The sequence below is a fragment of the Elephas maximus genome, chromosome 1 (assembly GCF_024166365.1).
Source record: "Elephas maximus indicus isolate mEleMax1 chromosome 1, mEleMax1 primary haplotype, whole genome shotgun sequence".
In the NCBI taxonomy this organism is placed as follows: Eukaryota; Metazoa; Chordata; class Mammalia; order Proboscidea; family Elephantidae; genus Elephas; species Elephas maximus.
This window is the reverse complement of record NC_064819.1, coordinates 92,276,268-92,298,877: the sequence shown is the minus strand read 5'-3', so window position 1 is coordinate 92,298,877 and position 22,610 is coordinate 92,276,268. Positions and strand designations below refer to the sequence as shown.

The following is a 22,610-nucleotide window of genomic DNA, read 5'->3' as shown; positions in this document are numbered from 1 at the left end:
TTTTGGCAAGTTTGATTTTAGTATGTCTTAGTGATTTTCTTTTCAGATCTACTTTATGTGAGGTTTGATGAGTATTTTCAATAGATACTTTCTCACCTTTCACAGTATCAGGGTAGTTTTCTGACAACAAATCTTCAACAATTCTCTCTGTGTTTTCTGTTATCCCTCCCTGTTCTGTTACTGCAATCACTCATATTTTATTTCTTTTGACAGAGTCCCACATGATTCTTATGCTTTCTTCATTTATTTTTTAATTCTTTTTTTTTAAATAATTTTTACTGTGCTTTAAGTGAAAGTTTACAAATTGTCAGTCTCTCACATATAAACTTATATACACATTAATACATACTCTCCCCCAATGAGTCAGCCTGCTCCCTCCTTCCACCCTCTCCTTTCGTGACTGTTTTGCCAGTTTCTAATCCCCTCTACCCTCCCATCTCCCCTCCAGACAGGAGATGCCAACATAGTCTCAAGTGTCCACCTGATGCAAATAGCTCACTCCTCATCAGCATCTCTCTCCTACCCATTGTCCAGTCCAATCTATGTCTGATGAATTGGCTTCAGGTATGGCTCCTGTCCTGGGCCAACAGAAGGTTTGGGGACCATGGCGTCTGGGATTCTTCTAGTCTTAGTCAGACCATTAAGTCTGGTCTTTTTATGAGAATTTGGGGTCTGCATCCCACTGTTCTCCTGCTCCTTCAGGGATTCTCTGTTGTGCTCCCTGTAAGGGCAGTCATCAGTTGTGGCTGGGCACCATCTAGTTCTTCTGGTCTCAGGACAATATAATCTCTAGTTTATGTAGCCCTTTCTCTCTCTTGGGCTTATAAGTACCTTGTGACCTTGGTGTTCTTCATTCTCCTTTGATCCAGGTGGGTTGAGACTCATTGATGCATCTTAGGTGGCCACTTGCTAGCATTTAAGAGCCCAGACGCCATACTTCAAAGTGGGATGCAGAATGTTTTCTTAATAGAATTTATTTTGCCAATTGACTTAGATGTCCCCTGAAGCCATAGTCCCCAAACCCCTACCCCTGCGGACTGCCTTCTAAACATTTAGTTTATTCAGGAAACTTCTTTGCTTTTGGTCCAGTCCAGTTGTGCTGACCTCCCCTGTATTGAGTGTTGTCCTTCCCTTCACCTAAAGTAGTTCGTATGTACTAACCAGTAAATAACCCTCTCCCACCCTCCCTCCCTCCCCCCTCTTGTAACCACAAAAGAATGTGTTCTTCTCAGTTTAAACTATTTCTCAAGATCTTATAATAGTGGTCTTATACAATATTTGTCCTTTTGCCTCTGACTAATTTCACTCAGCATAATGCCTTCCAGGTTCCTCCATGTTATGAAATGTTTCACAGATTCATCACTGTTCTTTATTGATGCATAGTGTTCCATTGTGTGAATTTACCATAATTTATTTATCCATTCATCCATTGATGGACACCTTGGTTGCTTCCATCTTTTTGCTGTTGTAAACAGTGCTGCAATAAACATGGGTTGCATATATCTGTTAATTTAAAGGCTTTTATTTCTCTAGGATGTATTCTGATGAGTGGAATTTCTGGGTTGTATGGTAGTTCTATTTCTAGCTTTTTAAGGAAATGCCAGACTGATTTCCAAAGTGGTTCTACCATTTTAAATTCCCACCAGCAGTGTATAAGTGTCCCAGGGTCTCCACAGCCTCTCCAACATTCATTTATTGTTTTGTGCTTTTTGGATTAATGCCAGCCTTGTTGGAGTGAGATGGAATGTCATTGTAGTTTTAATTTGCATTTCTCTAATAGCTAATGATCGAGAGCATTTCCTCATGTTTCTGTTAGCTGCCTGACCATCTTCTTTAGTGAAGTGCATGTTCATATCCTTTGTCCAATTTTTAATTGGGTTGTTTGTCTTTTTGTGGTAGAGTTTTGACAGAATCATGTAGATTTTAGAGATCAGGCTTTGGTAGGAGATGTCATAGCTGAAAATTTTTTCCCAGTCTGTAGGTGGTCTTTTTACTCTTTTGATGAAGTCTTTAGATGAGCATAGGTGTTTGATTTTTAGGAGCTCCCAGTTACCTTGTTTCTCTTCATCATTTTTAGTAACGTTTCGTATTCTGTTTATGCCTTGTATTAGGGCTCCTAACAAGTCCCTATTTTTTCTTCCATGATCTTTATCATTTTAGACTTAATGTTTAGGTCTTTGATCCATTTGGAGTTAGTTTTTGTGCATGGTGTGAGGTATGGGGTCTGTTGCATTTTCTTTTTTTTGCAGATGGATATCCAGTTTGCCGGCACCATTTGTTAAAAAGACTATCTTTTCCCCAATTAACTGACACTGGGCCTTTGTCAAATATCAGCTGTTCATATGTGGATGGATTTATATCTGGGCTCTCAATTCTGTTCCATTGGTCTGACTTTTCTTCGAATATATTGGTGCCGAGTGTTTCATCTTAAATCTCACTAACGCTTCCTTCCAGTTCCTCAATTCTGCTCCTCCTACTTTCTATTGTGCTGTCTAATTTTGTAATTTTGTTGTTAATCTTCTGAATTTCTGATTGCTGTCTCTCTATGGATTCTTGCAGCCTGTTAAATTTTTCTTTATGTTCTTGAATAACGTTTTTAATTTCTTAACTGCTTTATCTCTGGGTTCATTGGCCTGCTCTCTGTTTTGCCTGATCTCCTTCCTGATGTCTTGAAGAGTTCTGTATATTAACCTTTTGTATTCTACATCTGGTAATTCCAGGAAGACGTCTTCATCTGGAGAATTCCTTGACATTTTGTTTTGAGAGCTTGTTGAAGCAATCATGGTCTGCTTCTTTATGTGATTTCATATTGACTGTTCTCTCCAAGCCATCTATAAGTTATCGTATTAATTTATTTTATGTTTGCTTACTATATCCTAGCTTCTTGTTTTGTTTTGTTTGATATGCCCAGGTAGGCAGCTTGAGTGAGCTAGCTTGATTATTTGTGCCTTTGAAGCTCTAACATCTTGTCATCAGACTGCTAGAGCTGTTACCATGTATATGAGCCTAGGAATCCATTCACTTTTCTTGTATGGATTCAGCTCAGGAGTCCAGGTAGTTGGTCATCAAGTCTGTGGTACAGACTCTGTCCTACAGTCTTACAGAGGCATAGGTGATTGGTGTAGGTACAGGTACCTGGTTGCAGCAGGGGGTCATGTTCTAAATAAAGCATGGAGCTGACAACCATCCCGAGTGTCTGTGCAGAAAGCACGTTTGTGTTCCCTAGAGTGCACAGGTTCTGCAGCCAGGCCGTTGGCACCAATTGCTTTTGGTTGTAAGTACTGGGGGGCCCTACTTATCCTTGGACCCCTGTTGTGGGTGGCTAGGAGACATCGGTGGAGCCACCAGTCCTCAGGCCCCTGATGGTAGTAGGCGAGGACTCTGTTTAATTGGCAAAACAGTGGCAAACATCAAAAACCCACCTCTCCGCCACACAGCTAAAATAGTTGAACTCAGTTCTTGAGCACACACACTGTTGCAGTCAACCAATAACAGCCTAATGTCCTGAAATGGGCCTACTCAGGTCACTGCGGGGGTGGAAGTATTCAAAGTCTGTGGACGGTTTGTGCCTGGGCAGGAGCCACGTCTGTCCTGAGCTCCCCAGCCTAGTGGAGTTGGCAGATTTTCTTTTCCCCCAATTGTTAATTTATTCATTTTCCAAGGCCAGGAGAATGGCTCTGGGAGTGCAGCAGGACCTATTTTTGGCCCAGGGGAATCTTCAGCTACTGAAGCAGGCTTGGGGCCTGGGGGCATGGTAAAATAAACTCAAGTACTTATCTTTTGCCAAAAGTGCTGTTCTTCTCTTGTTCTGGAAGTGTGAGTAGACTGTGTGGCTGCTGTTTCTCCCTGAGGAAACAACATCCCAAATGCTACCACCAGCCCTGCCATGGTCATTCCATGGTCAATGTGCCTGAGTGGCACCAGTTACCTCCTTGTCAGGTCCGGCAACTGCTCACCACTTCTGAACCACCTCTCCCTCCACCGCCCCTCAGCTGAATTTACTAACTTTCCTTTGGTTGTTCAGAGCTCCTAGCTTATCACATATACAACCATTTCACTTGATTTTTGGGTCTTTGTTGTAAGACGGATCACTGGCAGCATCTGACTATTCTGCCATCTTATAGTAGGACAGAGTAGAACTGTCCCATATGGATTCCAGAACTGTAAACTTTATGGAAGCTGACTGCCACATCTTTCTCCCATGGAACAGCCTGTGGGTTCCAACTGCTGACCTTTCCATTAGCAGCCAGTGCTTAAACACTATGCCACCGGTGCTCCTGAATCATTGCTAATGCTGTCTTAAAAATACACGAACACTAAATCCACTCAGTACTCACACTACGACTGCTTCTATCCTAGTACCATGGCCTCTGCACCAGGACACTGGAGGGGCTTTCCAGGTCCACACCCTGTTGACCCTCATGCTCTGCTGTCCATTACCCCCATAATGGACATGATCTTTTTCTATGGGAATTACAACATATTCACAACACTAAAACTCACATAGAATTCCAGCATCTTCCTCTTCCAGTAATCTGTTGCCATTAAGTCAACTCTGACTCATGGCAATCCCTTACGTGTCAGAGTAGAAATGTACTCTGTAGGTTTGTCAATCACTGATTTTTCAGAAGTACATCACTACGTCTTTCTTCCTAGGCTCCTCTTGGTGGACTCGAACTACCAACTTTTTGGTTAGTAGCCAAACACCCTGACCCTTTGCATCACACAGGGACTTCCCTTCTTAGGCACAATGAAATCTCAACCCTACCATTTCCTAAAATCTCCTGATGATGAGGCCTCTCTGACTACTCTGGCCTCACCCACCGCTCTCAGCCTAACTCACTCATCTCTATGAACTCTGGCCTCTTAACATGATCAGTCCTGTCTCAGGGCATCTGTGCCTGCTGGCTTTCCCCAATGCACCTCACCTCCCCAGGTATTGACATGTCTCCTCCCCACCTATGCAGCCCTCTGCCCAAATATCCAGAGGTCAAATCCTCAGAAAGACCTTCCCCAACCACGCTGTCTGAAATATCACTGGTGCCATCCCCTCCACCACCAATATTCTAGCCTGGCAGAATTTTCTCCGTGGCAGTTATTGTTAATATTATAATAAATGGGTTTATATATTGTCTGTCTCTATCACTGAAATACAAGTAGTGCCCAAGTTACAATGTATTCGAGTTACAACAAACTGTACTTATGGCTGATCTTTTTTTTTTTGGTACTTCTTATTGTTCGTAATATGTACTACATACAAAGTATACAGTGAGTAAAAGGACCATACAGACACTCTTACAGATGATACAGAGCTTCTACAAGCTTCTGTAATTGGAGTTGTATGCCAATGTCATCTGCTTTTTATGGGCTTGTATAATGTTTTATGATGCATATATTAAAATGTATCTGTAAGTGTATATGTAATGTTTCCAGCCCCCCAAAACAAATAAATTGGATTTATAAAAATATTACTAATAAAAGAGCTGGCTTACAATGGAGTCCTAGGAACTTAACTCCATCGCAAGTCAAGGACTACCTGTACAAGTTCCTTGACACATAAATAGCCCTGGTAGAGCAGTGGTTAAACGCTCGGCTGTTAACTGAAAAATTGGTTGTTCAAACCCACCAGCTGCTCCATGGCAGAAAGATGTGGCAGTGGGCTTCCATAAAGATTACAGCCTTGGAAGCCAGATGGGGACAGTTCTACTCTGTCTTATAGGGTAGCTATAAGTTGATATCAACTCGAAGGCAATTGGTGAGACACAAAACTTGTCAGGTTGTCACCTTTGTATCCCTGACACCCCATAGCCACTTTGTGCATGGACTCAACAAGTAAGCCCTGTGGTCCTGGAAAAAGGCTGACTGACACTATCAATCAAATCATCTTGCCGAACTGTTATGGGCAGCCATGGATGTGCCCTGCAGGCATCACTTCCAGGTCCTTCTGGGAGTCAGGCCTCCACTCACTCCCTCTCCTTTGATTAGTTCAGGCCAGCTGTCCTCTAAGTGAGAGCCACTGACCTGCAGCATTATAGCACATGGGAAATTAGTAGAAATGCACATTTTTGGCATGGCCCCACGCCCAACCAGACTATATGGAACTGGAGTCCAGGACTGAAATGTGCTGTAATGGACATTGGTGTGCAGGTTTCTGTTTGTGTGACTGCCTTCATTCTTTTGGGTGTGTACCCAGGATTGGGATTGCTGGGTCAGTTAGTAGTTCTGTGTTCCCAAGTGGTGTCAATCTGCTGTTGCTTAGACCAGACTGGGGCCATGGTAGTGTTTTTATTCTTCAGGATCTCATACCGGAAATATCCCATTTATCTTTTTCTGCAGGGCACACCTCCTTGGCAAATGGCCTCAGGTAACTTTGGAGAAGTGTGAGGGAGATTCAGGATTTACAGGCTACACCTTCTTCGCCTAGAGACATGGGCAGAGACACGCTTCCTTGTTCCCTGGGCAAAGATGTTCTCTCTTCTCTTTGCCATGAGTGGAGACTTTCCAGGGCCCAGCACCACTCAATGTATCATTTTACACTCTCCTCCTCTCATGGGTCCATTTGCGTTTTGATTCCTAGTCCCTGCCCTGATAGTCATTCACCCAGCTGTTCTGGTGTCAGTGTCCCGGCTCCCCTTCAGGGCTGGTGAGAATGTGAGGAACCAGGTTGTTGTGACTCTCTCAGTGCAAGCATCATGTGTCATACAGGGCTGGACACAGGGACCCTGAATGACAAGGAGGAAACTGCTAATAGGTATGGTGTGGACACCAGAAATTCTCAGTTATGATACAAAAATGGCAATTAGACTGTCTGGTGGCTCCAGGGAAGAAAAGCCTGGCAAGCTGCTTTTGTAAAGTTTACAGCCAAGAAAACCCTTTCAAACTGTTCTCTGTAACACATGGGGTCACCATGGGTCAGAATAGGCCTCATGGCAACAGGTTTTGTTTTTTTGGTTTTGTTTTACTTAATTCAACCCTCCACTTACCAGTAAGTATTCTTCTAGTGTTTATATACTTTTTAAGGTATTTACATTAAAATATATTCATATAAACCATATCATAGAAATTATACATCATTTTTAATACAACACTACCACATGGATAGCTTGCCAATTAAAAGCATACAGATTTATGTCATCTTTCCTTTAAAATCACATAGTATTTCATTTTATGTCTAAATATATGTTCTAAGGCATATAACCAAATCCTTGCTAAGTGACATTTATATTGATTCCAGATTTTCACTAGTGTATGTAGGGATGTAATAAAAATCTGCATATTGGTAACTGGGCTGGAAAATGATATACCATCACTCTAGTTAGTGAAATTGGTTATTTTCAGTATTAATTGCAAATATTTATTTCTTGATTCTGTGAATGTGGTGTTAATATGCTTTGTTTTTCTAGCAGAGTTTAATTTCCTATTGATATTTGAGCATATAGAAACATTTTTGAAAATGAATTATGAATTCTATTACACAAGTTTAAACCTAATAATTTTTACACAGATGTTGACTATCATTTAAATCTTTAGTTAAAAATGACTTTTTAAAAATCCTAGTTTGTGTCCAAACAACCTTTGCAGAATCTGTTCCACTGCTCTGGGCTTCAGAATAAAGAACATGCACGTTCAGATTCCACATTCCCCTAATGGTGGCAACCGTGGGTAAGTTCCTCTATGTTTCTGTACTTCACAACCTATGCTGATATCCCGGGGCCTTGACGGTGATGCTTGGAGTTACAGCACATAAACCATGAAGACCAGTTCCTGATATGTGGTAGCAGCTCAGACCTAGTGTTGGTTGATGTGGTTTTAGAGGGTAGTAGCTAGTGATTATTAACGTCCCTAGACACCCATCTATCTCCAAACATGTCATGTGTTTTTGTGATCTGAGCTTTTTCTCGTATTGACTCCTTGGCCTGGATCTCTTTTTTCTGAATTTCAAAATAAAACCATCCCACATTGTTCAGGGAAAGACATGCACCTTAGCCCCCAGGCAGAAATGGTAGAAGGAACTCTTAGGATAGACACACATCTAAATACACAAATGGTAATTCTGCTTATACTGGCAGGGTGTCTATCAAGAGTTCAGTGCCTAAATAACACACCACGACCAAGTGGGATTCAAACCAGGTATGCAAGAATGGTTCAACACTAGAAAATCAATCAATGTAATACAGCACATAAATAAACTGAAAGAAAAGAATCACATGATCGTCTCAATCAATGAAGAATGGCATTTGATAAAATCCAACACCCATTCCTGATAAAAGCTCTCAGCAAAATATGAATAAAAGGGAAATTCCTCAACATAATAACCGACATCTATACAAAGCCAACTTCTAACATCATTCTCAAAGGGCAGAGGTTGAAAGCATTCCCCCTGAGAACAGGAAAAGACAAGGATGCCCTTTATTGACACTCCCGTCTACCAGTGTGCTGGAAGTTCTAGCTAGTGCAATAAGGCAAGGAAAAGAAAGGGCATCCAAACTTGATAGTGGCACAGTGGTTAAGAGCTCAACTGTGAACCAAAAGTTCAAATCCACCGACTGCTCTTTGGAAACCCTATGGGGCAGTTCTACTGTGTCCTATGGGTCGTATGAGTCGGAATCAACTTGAAGGCAAAGAGTGTTTTTTTTTTTTAAATTGGAAAGGAAGTAGTAAAACTATACCTGTTTGCAGATAATATGATATTAAAATAGAGAACCCCAAAGATTCCACAAGAAAACTACTAGAAGTAATAGATTCAGCAGAGTAGCAGGATACAAGATCAATGTGCGGAAATCAGTTAGATTCCTGTACACCAACAAAGAGAACTTCAAAAAAGAAGTCTAGAAAATAACGCCATTTATAATCACCCCCAGAAAATGAAATACTTAGGAATAAATCTGACCATGGATGTACAGGACTTATACATTAGAAAACTACAAAACACTACAGAAAGAAACCAAAGGAGGCCTACATAAATGGAAAAACATACCATGCTCATGGATAGGAAGACTCAACATTGCGAAATATCAATTCAACCCAAAGCCATCTACAGATAAAATGCAAAACCCCATCTAAATACCAGCAGCATTCCTTAACATAATGGGAAAACTACTCACTAACCTCCTATAGGAAGGAAAGAGGGTCCCAATAAGTAAAGCATTATTGAAAAAGAAGAACAAACTACCTGATGTTAGAATCTACTATGCAGCCATGGTAGTCAGAACAGCCTGCTGCTGGTACAAAGACAGACACATAGACCAATGAAACAGAATTGACAACCCAGGCAGAAATCTATCCACCTACAGTCAGCAGATCTTTGAAAAATGTCCAAAGTCCATTAAATGGGGAAAAAACAATCTCTTTAACAACTGGTGCTGGCAAAACTGAAGGTCCACCTGTAAAAAATTTAACAGGACCCAGCCCTCACCATACACAAAAACCAGTTGAAACTGGATCAAAGACCTAAAAATAAAACCTAAAATTATAAAGATTATGGAAGAAAACATAGACACAATCTAGGGGCCCTAACGTTCACTATAAATAGGATACAAACCATAACTAATAATGCACTAGCACCGGAAGATAAACTGGGTTACTGGGAGATCCTAAAAATTCAACATCATTGCTCATCAATAAAACTTCACCAAAAGAGGAAAAGGAGGATCTACAGACTAGGAAAAAAATTTTGGCTATGACATAACCAACAAGGATCTTATCTCTAAAATCTACAAAATACTGCAACATCTCAACAACAAAAAGACAATCCAATTAAAAAATAGGCTAAGGATATTAAGAGACACTTCACCAAAGAAGTCATTCTGGCAGTTGACAGACACATGACGAAATGCTGGTGATTATTAGACATCAGAAAAATGCAAATCAAAGCTACATTGAGATATCATCTCACCCTGACATTACTGGCACTAATCAAAAAAAGAGAAAATGACAAGTATTGGAAAGGTTGTGAGGAGATTGGAACGTTTATGCACTCTTGGTGGAAATGTAGAATGGTCCAAGCGCTACGGAAAACAATATGGTGCTTCCTTAAGCAGTTAGAAATAGAAATACCATACGATTCAGCAATCCCATTCCTAGGGATATATCCTAGAGAAATAAGCGCCATCACACAAATACACATATGCACACCCATGTACACTGCAGCATTATTCACAGTAGCAAAAAGATGGAAACAACCAACGTGCTCATCAACAGACGAATGGATAAACAAACTATGGTACATATAAACAATGGAGTACTACATACCTATGAAGAACAATGATGAATCTGCCAAGCATTTCACAACATGGATGAATACGGAGGGCATTATACTGAGTGAAATAAGTCAGTCACAAAAGGACAACTACTGTATGAGGCCATTACTATAAAAACTCATGAAAATGTTTACACACAAAAAGAAAAAAATCTGTCATGGTTATGAGGGAGGGGAGGGGTAGGGATGGAAAAACACTAAATAGGCAGTAGAGAGTTTAGTGAAGGGTAAGACAGTACACAATACTGGAGAAGCCAGCACAATTTGTACAAGGCAAGGTCATGGAAGCTCCATAGACACATCCAAACTCCCTGAAGGACCGAGTTGCTGGGCTGAGGGCTGTGGGGACCACGGTCTTAGGGAACATCTAGCTCAACTGGCATAACAGAGTGTATAAGAAAATGTTCTACATTCTACTCTCGTGAGTTGTGTTTGGTGAGGACTGTGAGGACCATGGTCTCAGGGAACATCTAGCTCAATTGCTGTAACAGAGTTTATAAAGAAAACGTTCTGCATTCTATTATGTTGAATAGTGTCTGGGGTCTTAAAAGCCTATGAGTGGCCATCTAGGATATTCCACTGGTCTCGCCCCTTCAGGAGCAAGGAAGAATGAAGAAAACTAAAGACATGTGGGAAAGATTAGTCCAGAGGACTAATGGACCACATCTACCATGGCCTTCTCCAGACTGAGTCTGGTATAACTAGATGGTGCCCATCTATCACCATTGACTGCTCTGACAGGGATCACAATAGAGTGTCCCAAACAGAGCTGGAGAAAAACAGAGAACAAAATTCTAACTCAAAAAGAAAGACCAGACTTCCTGGATTGACAAGAACTGGAGACACCCTGAAAGTATGGCCCCTGGCCACCCTTTCAGCTCAGTAATGAGGCCAGTCTTGTGGTTCACCTTTCAGCCAAAGATTGAACAGGTCCATGGAACAAAGCAAGACTGGAGGGGTGCACCAGGCCTGAGGCGGGGACTGGAGGGCAGAAAGGAACAGGAAAGCTAGTAATAGGGAACCCAGGGTTAAGAAAGGGGAGTGTTGACATATTTTGGAGTTGTTAACCAATGCCATACAACAATGTGTGTACTAATTGTTCGATGAGAAACTAGTTTGTCCTGTACACCTTCATCTAAAGTTCAATAAAAAAAAAAAAAGAAAGAAAATGAAACAGGACCCATACATCACATCATACATAAAAACTCACACAGAATGGAACAAAGACCTAAATATAAAATCTAAAAAGATAAGGATCATAGAAGAAAAAACAGGGGCAACGTTAGGGGCCCCAATACATGGCATAAATATAATACAAACCATAATTAATAATGCACAAACACCAGAAGATAAACTTGTCAACTGGGAACTCCTAAAAATTAAACACTTATGCTCATCAAAACAACCAAAAGAGTAAAAAGAGAACCTACAGACGGGAAAAATTTTGGCTCTGAGATATCATACAAGGGTCTAATCTCTAAAATCTACAAAATACTTCAACACCTCAACAACAAAAAGACAAATAATCCAATTTAAAAATGGGCAAAGGATATAAACAGACACTTCACCAAAGAAGACATTCAGGCAGCTAACAGACACATGGGGAAATGCTCGTATTCATTAACCAATAGAGAAATGCAAATGAAAACTACAATGAGATACCATCTCACCCTGACAATACTGGCACTAATTGAAAACAAAAAAGTTGGTAAGGTTGTGGGGAGATTGAAACTCTTAATGCACTGCTGGTGGGATTGTAAAATGGTACAACCACTATGGAAAGTGAGGTGGCGCCTCCTTGAAAAGCTAGAAATAGAAATATTATAGGCTGCAACAATCCCACTCCTAGAATATATTCTAGAGAAATAAGAGCTGTCACACGAATAGACCTATCCATGCACATGTTCATTGCAGCATTATTCACAATAGCAAAAAAATGGAAACAACCTAAGTGCTCATCAACAGATGAATGGAGAAACAAATTATGATACATACACACAATGGAATACTATGCAATGATAAAGTACAATGATGAATCCACCAGACATCTCACAGCATTGATGAATCTGGTGGGCATTATGCTGACTGAAATAAGTCAATCATAAAAGGACAAATAGTGTTTGAAACCACTATTACAAAAACTCAAGAAAAGCTTTAAACAGAAAAAAACAATCTTTGATGATCAACAGAGAGGAGGGGTGGTGGGGGGATATCACTAACTAGATAGTAGAAAAGTGTCAACTTTGGTGAAGGGAAAGAGAACACAATACAGGGAAGTCAGGACAACTTGACCAAGACAAAGTCATAGAAGCTTCCTAGACATACCCAAACACCTTGAGGGATCAAGCTACCTGGGTTGAGGGCTGGGGCCCATGGTCTTGGGAGACATCTAGGTCAATTGGCATAAACCAGTTCATAAAGAAAATATTGTTTTTTAAAGAAAATATTCTACATCCTACTTTGGTGAATAGCATATGGGGTCTTAAAAAACAGTGAGCTGCCCTCTAAGATGCATCTATTGGTCCCATCCTGTCTGCAGCAAAGGGGAATGAAGAAAACCAAGGACGCAAGGAAAATATTAGCCCAAGGACTAAAGGACCACATGAACCACAGCTTCAACCAGCCTGCGCCCAGAAGAACTAGATGGTGCCCAGCTACTGACATCAAATTCTCTGACAATGATCATAATACAGGGTTTCAGACAGAGTGAGAGAAAAATGTAGAACAAAATGCAAATTCACACAAGAAGACCAGAGTTACTGGTCTGACAGAGACTGGAGGGACCCCTGAGACTTTGGCCCCCAGAAACCCTGGTAACACACATCTGAAGCCACTCCTGAAGCTCACTTTCCAGCCAAAGATTAGACAGGCCTAGAAAACAAACAATAACATGCATGAGGAACATGCTTCTTAGTTCAATCCAGTATTCAAAACCAAATGGGCAACTCCTGTCCAAAAGCAAGACAAGCAGGAAGGAAGGTACAGCAAAACTGGACCAATGGGCACAGGGAACCGGGGATTGAAAGTGGGAGAGTGCTGACACACCGTGTGGATTGCAGCCAGCGTCATAAAACAATCTGTGCATAAATTCTTGAATGAGAAGCTAATTTGTGCTGTAAACGTCCTCCTAAAGTACAAAAAAACAGGGGGCATTATTATTATGGCATCCAAGTCTTGGAATTATTTGCTCTACTACTCTATGTTCTCAACATCTTTGCGATTTAATTAAGAAGATATTATTAATAAAGGCTTTTGCAAGAAAAATGAGAGATATGTGGATATCTCCCTTGACTGTTTCAAACTTTTAATCAATACTTTCCAAAAGAGAAGTGTGAAGCATTAAAAAATAAGAATTGGAGAAAAGAAGCATTTGATTTACAAAATCCTGAAACAATACTTAATTATAATTTTGGTTTTAATATGTGAGCAAATTCTTTGATACTCTTTCCTTCCAAAGGTGGAGCTTAATTCATTCCTCTTAAGTGTAGATTGAACTTAATGAATCACTTCTAACAAATAGAGCAAGGCCAATGTGATGGTGTGTGACTGAGTATGGGAGATATTATACTGATTTCCATCTTGGTCTCTATCTCAGATCACTTGATCTGAAGGAAGCCAGCTGCTATATCATAAGCAGTCCCATGGAAAGGTCACAGTGGCCAAGAACTGAGGCTTCCTGGGGCCAACCATGGAGGGACTGAGGCCTCTCCCAACAGCTATATGAATGAACCATGTCACAGTGCGGATGCCCCAACCCCAGTCAATCCTTCAGACGATGCAGACCTAAAGGACAGCTTGAGAGGCCCTGAGCCTCTAGCACTCGGGTAAAACATGCCCAGATTCGTGATCTCTGGAAACTGTGAGAGATGATAAATGTTTGTTGTGTTTAGGGGCTATGTTCTGGGTAACTTGTTAGTTGCAGTAGATAATGAACACAGGGTCCAAAGAAGAGAATAAATTATTGTACTTTCATTTTTGTTTGAACTGAATATATTATAAGATATTAAATATATCATTATTTGACTTTAGAATAACTTCATGATTAAGTAGACTATATAAATGGCACTATGGCGTCTGAGATCCTCTAACTTCATGGGGAGAGAGGAGAATTACCATGAGCAGCTAAAGCCCAAGGCTGATTCCAATAAGGCAAAAGTCAGACATACCTCCTCTCTCCGACCTCTTTTAACCAATTCTGATACCAGCCGTCTGTCCCACGGCACTCTCTACTTCTCTGCTGGGCTCAATAATTCATCGCAATGGCCACACAGAACTTACAGACAATACTCATGATTTGGGGGTTTATTAGGCAAGTAACAGGTTACAATTCAGGATCAGGAAAGACTCAGGATACAGTTCCTCAGTCAGAACAGCTTCTTGGTCTTGCCCACAGGCAGGCCTCTCCCTGGCCCGTGGCCCCTTGGGCCTCTTGGGCGGGCCAGCCTCTGTCCTGCTCCAGCAAGTGTTAGAAAACTCTTTAGTTCCACTGATAAATGCCCAGAGGCACCCCACTTCACCAGTAAGCCTTGGCTCGAAGGCGCTGAGCTCTCTAGCTTCGTGGGTTGGCAAGACTAGCTCTGCCTACAAGTGTTTGGAGGCACCCCACTCAGACAGCCTATAGGCATTCAGCTTTCTCGCTTTGAGGGCCAGGAACCCTACTGTGCTGTCTTCTGCTGGTTTCCTGGTTCTGCTGCTGCTGGTTCTCTGTTATGCTTGCCACCACTTCTTGCTGTCTTGCGCGATCTCTGGTGTTGTAGCCCTCTGTCTCCTGGGTCTAGGAGTCAGTGTAGGAACCCTGGGTCCAAAGGACTTGATCCATTCTCAGTTCTTCATTCTTAGTGGTAGTGAGGTTTCCTTTTTCTGCTTCTGGGATGACTCATTTGAAGCTTAGCAAGATGGCAAAACTGACCAATCCCCTCTATAGGGCTCCATACACCTTACTTGCATGGTCGCAACCCCACAAAGGTGCCATGCACCTTATTTGCATTATTAGCAAAATTTCTAACTCCCTTGGTGGGTCACAATCACCTTATTAGCATAGTCCCACCCAATCATTTGGTGGGAGTTACAAGATCATGGTGAGAAAAGCCACATAAAGGCAATCCATAGACAAATTGTATTTCATTACCATTCACTACAAACTATTTACTTGAACTTCAATTGTAACCAAATAAAACACAAAAGGAAGAGCCAGGGCATGCTAAGCAGATTACAAGATGTCCTCCAATAACCACCCTCTGATTACCATATTTTTCTGAGCATTCTATGTTTGTTTGCCAACCCTGCCCTCCGCGACCCCTCCCGAGATAGTTTCATAAGCCTGCTGTATGTCTGTATGCGAACTGTACTCCCTCCCTCCAGGTATTTTCCTTTAAAAAGCCGAAGACATTGCCGACGAGTCAATTCCAACTCATAGCGACCCTATAGGACAGAGTAGAATTGCCCCACAGAGTTTCTGAGAAGCGCCCAGTGGATTCAAACTGCCAACCCTTTGGTTAGCAGCCAAGCTCTTAACCACTGTGCAACCAGGGTTTCCAATAGCGCTTTTATGACAATACCTGGGGTGAGGGGATGCCATTGGCAAACATACATAGAACATTATCTTTGTAAAAATATGGGTTCACCTTCTTCCAATTATTGAGATATTAATGTAGGTGCTGCTGTGAAGAGATTTGGCAGATGTAATTAAGGTCCAAATCAGTCAGCCTTAGACAGGGAGAGTATGCAATCAGGTGAGCCCTTAAAAGGACTGGGCTCTTCCTGAGCAAAGAGATTCAAAGTGTGAGAGGGGGTCAGTGTGAGAAGGTTTTGGACTGTGAGCTTAAAGATGGAGGGGGCACATTGCAAGAGTGCTTCTGGCCACTAGGATTGGGAGGGCCTCCTCGCTGACATCCACTAAGGAAATGAGAACCTCAGCACTACAACTGCAAGAAACAGATTTCTGCCAACAGCTCTGTATGAGCTTGGAGGAAGATCCCAGCTCCAGACGAGAGCATAAGTTTGTGAAACCCTGGTCTGAAGAATCCATCCGCACCACGCCTGGAGAGCTGACTTACAGACCTGTGAACAAATAAATGGGTGGTGTTTAAGTCACTAAGTTTGTGGTATTTTGTTCTGCAGCAGTAGAAAACTAATTCACAGGCTCAACTCTGCCACGGATAAGCACATAGCACCTTCTCCACTGAATGAAGTTATCAACTGTCATGCACACCGGTTGCATAAAATAAAATCTTTCCTAATTTTTGTTTTTCTATTTTTCATTTTGATTTTTATGTGATGCAAGTAAAATTTCTACAATCACATTTGTTATTCATTCATTCATTCAACAAAAATGCCTACTATGTACAGGCACATCATGATAAAGATTGAAGTCATCAAGGATTTCATTTGACTTGAATCTACTATCAACACCCATGGAAGCAGCAGCCAAGAAATCAAACGATGCTTTACTTTGGGCAAATATACTGCAAAAGACCTCTTTAAAGTGTTAAAAAGCAAAGATGTCACTTTGAGGACTAAGGTGCACTTCACCCAAGCCGTGGTGTTTTTCAATTGCCTCAGATGCATGTGAAAGCTGGACAGTGAAGAAGGAAGACCAAACGACAACTGATGCCTTTGAGTTGTGGTGCTGGGAAAGAATATTAACTCTACCATGGACTACTGAAAGAATGAAGAAATGTGTCTTGAAAGAAGTACAGCAGGAATGCTCCTTAGAAGCAAGGATGATGGGACTTTGTCTTATATATACTGGAGAAACCCTGAGAATTTGGCCCCTGAACACCCTTTTAGCTCAGTAATGAAGTCATTCGTGAGGTTAACTCTTCAGCCAAAGATTAGACAGGCCCATAAAACAAAGGAAGACGAAGGGACATATCAGCCCAGGGGCAAGTACTAGAAGGCAGGAGGGAACAGGAAAGCTGGTCATAGGGAACCCAAGGTTGAGAAAGGAGAGTGTTGACATGTCGTGGGGTTGTGAACCAATGTCATACAACAATATGTGTACTACCTATTTAATGAGAAGCTAGTTTGTTTTGTAAATCCACATCAAAATTTCAATTAAAAAAAAAAGGGACAAAAGAAAAAAAGAGAGGGTGGTAGACACCAAGGCGAGAAGAGGGCCTGAGGTATGAGAGAGACAGAGAAAAGGCCTGGAGAACAAGGAGGCGAGGAAAGAAGCAGAAGAATTCTAAGCAGTCGAATTCTTAAATTTAAGTATATTGTTTAATAGATTTTTAATTAATATATATACCTAAGGATCTAGCTGGGTATTCTTTGCATTTGATATTTAATACATTCTGTGGGTCTACCTAAATATCAATTGCCCCCTCATGTTAACCAGGTTAAAGAAAACAACAGTACCAAGTGTCCCAATAAAATACGGACATCCCTTGTTGTTGTCTTGTACTGACTCATGCCAAAGCCCGTGTGTTAGAGTAGAACTGCTCCCTAGGGTTTTCTTGGCTGAAATCTTAAGGGAACTAGATCAACAGGTCTTTTCTTCCCCAGTGACCCTGAGTGGGCTCCGAGTGCCAACCTTTCTGTTATATCCTTTAGAAGTTAATAATTCATAAACACAGTCAATGGGTGTGCCCTGGTGAAGGCATTTTTGACTGTTGAACACTTGCAACTTTGAAGAGGTTAAAGTTTCCTACACTCTTCTGGTTAAAATATACAGTAACAAATTGTGCTTTCATGAGCTGCTTTGTATTGAAGACAGGTGTGGGACTCAGACAAACTCAGAGCTACGGAATGAAGATAATTTTAATAAACACTAACCCAGGAGTCATAGAAACATTGTTTGGGAAAGTCAAACTTCAGAACTTTGTGAGCCTGGCTGCAGAGCCTTTCAGACACATTTATACATGAATAGACAAAATCCCTTCTCTTACAGATTAAATTCCTGATGGTTTGGGGTTATCAAAGTTGAGCTAGCCACTGCTGTTAATAAAAAGGAAACTTGTCTCTGTGGGAATATCTCTCTGGTGTCTTCAGGCACAACCTCTTCTAGGTTTAAAGAGGAGACCCTTGGTCCTTCTACCTTCATTCCTAAGGTGAGCTCACTCTCTGGAATCAAATTCTTTCGGGGTGAATTTTATTCTCCAGAAGTCCAGGGGTGGCCGGGGAGAAACAAGAGGTGGAAGGTGGAGAGTCCAGTTCAGCGAAAGGCATTCCAAGGATGGAAGAGGAAGAATAGGGCTGGCCCCAGCCTGGGGTTCTGTCCCAGGTTTCCTCTGACAGCCCAGGGTAGGACTCAGGGAGCCAGTGTGACAAAGAGTGGTCCATACCTGAGGAGAGGGGTCAGGACAAACTCCTAGTGCCCGGGCATGGCTCTCAGGCCCCGAGGGCTGTGACTGGAGTGAGAAAGCCAAGCACTGGGGATTCCCATGCCTGGTCTCCCCAGAGTTTCACTTCTTCCTCTCACAACCTGTGTCCATTCTTTCCGCCTGGACACACCTGACGCAACAGCAGTTTTCACTCCCCATTGAGTGTCTGGGTTTCCGCAGTAGCCAATCAGTGTCTCCTCATTTAGGGATTATAAAGTCCCCAGGGGCCCACTGGAAATCAGCCTCCCCAGACTCTAGTGATCATGGTGATGGCTTCCCAGATCCTCCTCTTCTTGCTCTCCGGGTCACTGTCCCTGACCCAGACCCGGGCGGGTGAGTGCGGGATCGGGAGGGAAATGGCCTCTGTGGAGGGAAAAGGTGAGAGGGGACCGCCCAGCGGGAGCTCAGGACCATCCGGGAAGCTGCGTCACCACCACCCCCTCCCAGGGCACCCCCCCTCCCAGGGCACCCCCACCCCCCGCCTGTCCCACCCCTGTGTCCTGGCCCTGCTCCTCCCGCTGCCCCTTGTCGGTCCACCCGCCCGTCCTCACCCCTTCCGGCCTCCACCGTCCCTGGAGCCCGGCGCTGCGCCAAGAGGGGGTCGGTAGTCTCAGCCGCTCCCGCCCCCAGGCTCCCACTCCCTGAGCCATTTCTTCACCGCTATGTCTCGGCCCGGCGGCGGGGAGCCCCGCGTCATCGCAGTCGGCTACCTGGACGACACGCAATTGGGACGCTTTGACAGCGACGCCGCGAATCCCAGAGCGGAGCCGCGGACGCCTTGGATGGAGGAGGTGGAGCAGGAGCACTGGGAAGAGCTGACGCGCAGAGCCAAGGGCGTTGCACAGGATTTGCGAGTGCACCTGTGGACCCTGCGCGGCTACTACAACCAGAGCGACTCCAGTGAGTGACGCCGGGCCCGGGTTGCAGCTCACGGGTCCCCTCGCCCCCACAGACCGGTCACCCTGAATCTCCGGGTCCCAACTTCACACTGAGGCCTTGGGACCCGCCCAGCCCCTCGACCCGGGAAGAGCTGCGGGGATTCGCTCGAGTTTTCAGTTTAGGCCGAAACGGCTAAGTTGGCTGGGCCGACCGCGGGGGCGGTCAGGTTCTCACACCATCCAGTGGCTGTCTGCCTGCGAGGTAAGGTCGGACGGGCGCTTCCTCCGCGGGTACCGGAGGATCGCCTACGACGGCATCGATTACATTGCCCTGAACGAGGACCTGCGCTCCTGGATCGCGGCGGACGCCGCGGCTCAGATCACCCGGAGTGAGTGGGAGGAGGCCGGTAGGGCGGAGCGCGTCAGAGCCTTCCTGGAGGGGGACTGTGTGGAATGGCTGCATAGATACCTGGAGAAAGGGAAGGAGACGCTGCTGCGAGCAGGTAAGAGGGGCCACGGGGTGCCTCCCTGATCTCCTCTCAGGCTGGGACTGTTCCCCCAGCTGGTGTCACACAAGGAGGAGAGAAAAATTGCATCAGTGCCAGAATACCCACCTCGAATGGGTCAGGAGACAGCGGAGTCCACCCGAGTTTCCAGGTCCTGTAACAGAGAGTGACTTGCCCAGAGGACCGCTAAGGGTCTCAGGGATAATTAAGGGCTCCAGTTTCTGCGGATGGAGGGGGGTACGATTCCTGAAATAACTGGTTGGCAGTTCCCATTGAACCTGTCAGTGGCCTTGAGAACGACAGGAGACTAGCTCTCTCAGGCCTTGTTCTCTGCCCTACACTCAACCTCTTTGAAGGTGTGACTCTAGCTTTTCTGAGTCTATCTGGTCAGGACCAGAAGTACCTGTTCTTCCCCTCAGAGACTGAGAGCCTCTTATCCTGGGCTCGCTCAAATTCTAGAACTTTCCAAGGAATAGGAGATTATTCTACAACCCTGGGTGCAGGCTGGGGTTTGGGTTTTGCTCTCCATCCCCCACCCCAGTTGTCCTGTTCATTCTCAGGATGGTCATGTGAGCCCTGCTCAAGTGGCCCATGGAGGCAATGGAAAGTTCCTAAGTTTTCTGACCCTTCCACTCAGATCCCCCAAAGGCTTATGTGACCCACCACCCCATCTCTCACCGTGTGGTCATGCTGAGGTGCTGGGCCCTGGGCTTCTACCCTGCGGAGATCACACTGACCTGGCAACGAGATGGAGAGGACCAGACCCAGGACACAGAGCTTGTGGAAACCAGGCCCGTGGGGGATGGGAACTTCCAGAAGTGGGCTGCTCTTGTGGTACCCGCTGGAGAGGAGCAGAGATATGTGTGCCGCGTGCAGCACGAGGGGCTGCCTGAGCCCCTCACACTGAGATGGAGTAAGTAGGGGACAAGGGCGAAGCCTCTTCTCAGGGTGCTCTTCTGGGCACCTCCAGCAGGGTCAGGGGTGAGACCTAGAGGTCAGGGCCCCTTCTCTTCCCTTTCCTTTCCTTGCCTTTCCTTCCCTTCCTAGAGGTGCCTCCTCAGCCCACCACTTCCATCCTGGGAATCGTTGCTGGCCTGGTTCTCCTAGGAGCTGTGATCACTGGAGTTGGGATCTGGATAAAGAAGAGCTCAGGTAAGGGAGGGGGTGGGGTCTGAGTTTTCTTATCCCACTGGTGGCTTTCAAGCCCCAGGTAAGAGTTTGCTCCTGTCCTGCCTCACTACAGAAGACACCATCCACATACACACACCTACCCAGTCTGGGACCCTGTGTGCTAACACTTACTCTTATGTAAAGCACATGTAAATATAAAGCAGAAACCTCTCATGTTGATAGTTCTGGTGATGGGAGTTGATTCTCAGCAGCTACAGGTCAGAGGGGAAGGTCTCTGCTGAGGACAGACCTGCAGGAGGGTGGTAGGTCCAGTTCCCACACACCTTTACTCTTGTTTCTGGGTCCTGTCCTGGGTCTGCAGTCACAGTTCTGGAAACTTCCCTGGGGTCCAGGACTAGCTGGTTCCTCTAGAACGTATGGCACTACCTCCTCCCTGGTCTCTCATAGGACCTTTTCTTCCCACAGGTGGAAAAAGAAGGATCTATGTTCAGACCCTTAGGACTTTGTAGACAGAAGCCCATTAGCCCCTCCCCCATGCCCATAATTCTTTCTTTAGTCTCATCTCCACCTGTGGGCTCTGACCAGATCCTGTTTTTTTTCTTCCCCAGGTGGTAACAGTGCCCAGGGCTCTGATGTGTCTCTCACAGATTCTATAGGTGTGACCCTGGAGGGCCTGACATTGGGGAGGGGTTGGGGTAGAGGGGAAATGACTGGGTTATGTGGCTTTTGGGGTTTGGACATTTTGAGCGTGTGATGAGCTGTTCAGCGTATCAACACTTATAGACACTGACCTGTATTGTTAATGATTCTTTTCTTCTGTAGTGTGAGACTCCTGCCTTGCGTGGGACTGAGTGATACAAGATTTGTTCACATCTCACTTTGTGACTTGAAGAACCCCTGACTTATCTTTCTGCAACCAGTGTCTGAATATGTCTGTGTTCCTATCAGGATGATGTGAGGATGTGGGGAGACTAGCACACCCCTGCCCAGTAGGACCCCCTCCCCACACTGATTTGTGTCCTTTCCCTGATCAATGATCCTGTTCCATCCCAGGCAGGGCTAGAACCTCTCCATCCCTATCGTAACTGTGTGTTGCACTGAGCTGAGGAACTTCTCACTTCCCTATAGAAATTAGAATCTGGATATGAATTTTTTTCAATTTCTTGGGAGAGGTGGGGATGATGAGTTAATTAAAGCTGGGGAATACTCAAAATTTAAGAGAGGAAATAAATGGAAGATTTGAGAAACTTACAGAATTTGCATCTTTGCTATGCTGATTCTTTCACAAGTGGGGAGAGGAGGAAGCTCTGAGGAGCTGAGTGTGGACCAGGCCTGTGCCTCACGTGTGCACATACACGTTTGCATATGTGCAGAATGTATTCTAAATTCCAAGCAATCATGAGACTGTTAGTATAAGGACTCTGCTGTCCAATCTGATTGGGCCGTACACACAAAAAAACTTTACAAATTGTTGGCAATCAAAAGCTGTCATTACTGTTTATACAAAGCAAAC

At 44.0% G+C, this 22,610-nt stretch overlaps 2 protein-coding genes across 4 annotated transcripts in view; both read left to right on the top strand.

The window, feature by feature from the left end:
- The window catches only part of LOC126078223 (HLA class I histocompatibility antigen, A alpha chain-like), a 102,475-nt gene extending 80,776 nt beyond the window's left edge, over positions 1–21,699 (top strand). The window contains exon 6 of the mRNA XM_049888472.1: positions 21,404–21,699. The gene's annotated coding sequence lies outside the window, so the exon portion shown is untranslated. The remainder of the gene's footprint in view (positions 1–21,403) is intronic.
- Positions 1–22,367, top strand: part of LOC126078111 (HLA class I histocompatibility antigen, A alpha chain-like) — a 598,109-nt gene extending 575,742 nt beyond the window's left edge. The window contains exons 1-7 of one of the 3 annotated variants that reach the window (XM_049888227.1): positions 18,801–18,915; positions 19,213–19,482; positions 19,688–19,963; positions 20,604–20,879; positions 21,014–21,118; positions 21,706–21,753; positions 21,920–22,367. In XM_049888227.1, the coding sequence (XP_049744184.1) occupies positions 18,846–18,915; positions 19,213–19,482; positions 19,688–19,963; positions 20,604–20,879; positions 21,014–21,118; positions 21,706–21,753; positions 21,920–21,924 (1,050 nt within the window). In that variant the 5' untranslated portion in view covers positions 18,801–18,845 and the 3' untranslated portion in view covers positions 21,925–22,367. Of the gene's footprint in view, positions 1–18,800; positions 18,916–19,212; positions 19,483–19,687; positions 19,964–20,603; positions 20,880–21,013; positions 21,119–21,705; positions 21,754–21,919 lie in introns of those variants that run through there. The other 2 variants (XM_049888272.1, XM_049888239.1) reach the window with 2 other exon arrangements.
- The last annotated feature ends 243 nt before the right edge of the window (positions 22,368–22,610 follow it).